General features: G+C 43.8%; 1 protein-coding gene across 1 annotated transcript in view; it reads right to left on the reverse strand.

Annotated features, from left to right (window-relative positions):
- TTLL11 (tubulin tyrosine ligase like 11) overlaps positions 1 to 1,189 on the reverse strand; it is a gene marked incomplete at its 5' end in the record, with an annotated part of 263,779 nt that overhangs the window by 138,277 nt on the left and 124,313 nt on the right. The window contains one exon of the mRNA XM_003785406.3: positions 375 to 470. Within this exon, the coding sequence (XP_003785454.2) occupies positions 375 to 470 (96 nt within the window). The remainder of the gene's footprint in view (positions 1 to 374; positions 471 to 1,189) is intronic.

Here is a 1,189-nt window from a genome sequence, read left to right on the forward strand (position 1 = left end):
TTGTTAAACATACTATTTATCTTAGTGATTCGAGCATGTCGACATGGCTAAATCATATTCATAGAATTTCAATTAGTTCATCTCCTGAGGCTAACTAATTAGTTCTTGACAAAACTGATGGAAAGGCTCAGCCGTTTGGAAGTTTCCAGACCTTAAAGTATGAAGGCACGGCATGCTGGGAAATTACCAGAGGTCAGATAGGTCTCATATTAATAGACTGTGTGCAGAGTGCAATAAAACCAGAATTATTTGAGTGGAGCAGAATTTAGCTGTGCAAAATTGAGAACGGTGACGAATGTTGTTTGGCTGGTTGAACGTGACACTGGGAACACTGAGCTGTACGGTAGCATAGTCAGAGACACTCAAATACTTACCTCCTGCTCGTGCTCGATTCTCATGCTGGGGTTTGCGTTCACTTCAAGGAGTATAGGCTTCAGATTTTTCATTAGAAGAATGTCAAAGCCTAAAATCTGGACAGGATAAACACAATTCAGAATTACGCCCTCTAGCTGCAGTTTCTATTCAGGAATTGAGTCTGTTGTTTAGGGTCGTTAAGGTGAAAATAAATCCCAACTCAGCCCCCGACCTTGGCCCTGACTATGGCTTCTCTTGTCCGCAGCCCCTGGGGTGGTTGTCAGACCAAATGGACAGCAAGGAATTTTATAGGAACCCTGACAATGAAATGAGTAGCTGCAGTGCATTTCAGCGCCGTCCGGGGCGTCTGAGGTGCTATGAGAGGCTGACCTCTTCTTTAACAGATTGCTTACTATGCTGAGGACGAGTAGCGGTCCATCAACTCCGCCTGCCTTTTCTTCTGCTCCACTCTATTACATTGCTTCTTAGCTAGATCTCTGAAATCTAAGGCTGCCTTTCTTGACCTAGGGTATACACTGGATGCCACGGCACCCCCCAACCCACACACACCAAATCAGAACCTCTCAGAGTGGAACCCAGATATATATATTTCTGAAGGCAGTTATGCCACTATACCACCAATGCCAAAAATATTTTGACAAAAACCCTCAAGGTGATTCTGACACACCCTCTTAGTTAAGGAGAAGGGAATATTGATTAGTCAGCTACTAGGCATCAGTGACTACACCATGCACTATTACTCTTGATGTCCTTCAATCTTCATGATGGTGTACTTGAGGAGGGAGTATGCTCTCCATTTTATAGAAGGAGAAAC

The sequence above is a fragment of the Otolemur garnettii genome, unplaced genomic scaffold (assembly GCF_000181295.1).
Source record: "Otolemur garnettii isolate 467f Iridium unplaced genomic scaffold, OtoGar3 scaffold00014, whole genome shotgun sequence".
NCBI lineage: Eukaryota > Metazoa > Chordata > Mammalia > Primates > Galagidae > Otolemur > Otolemur garnettii.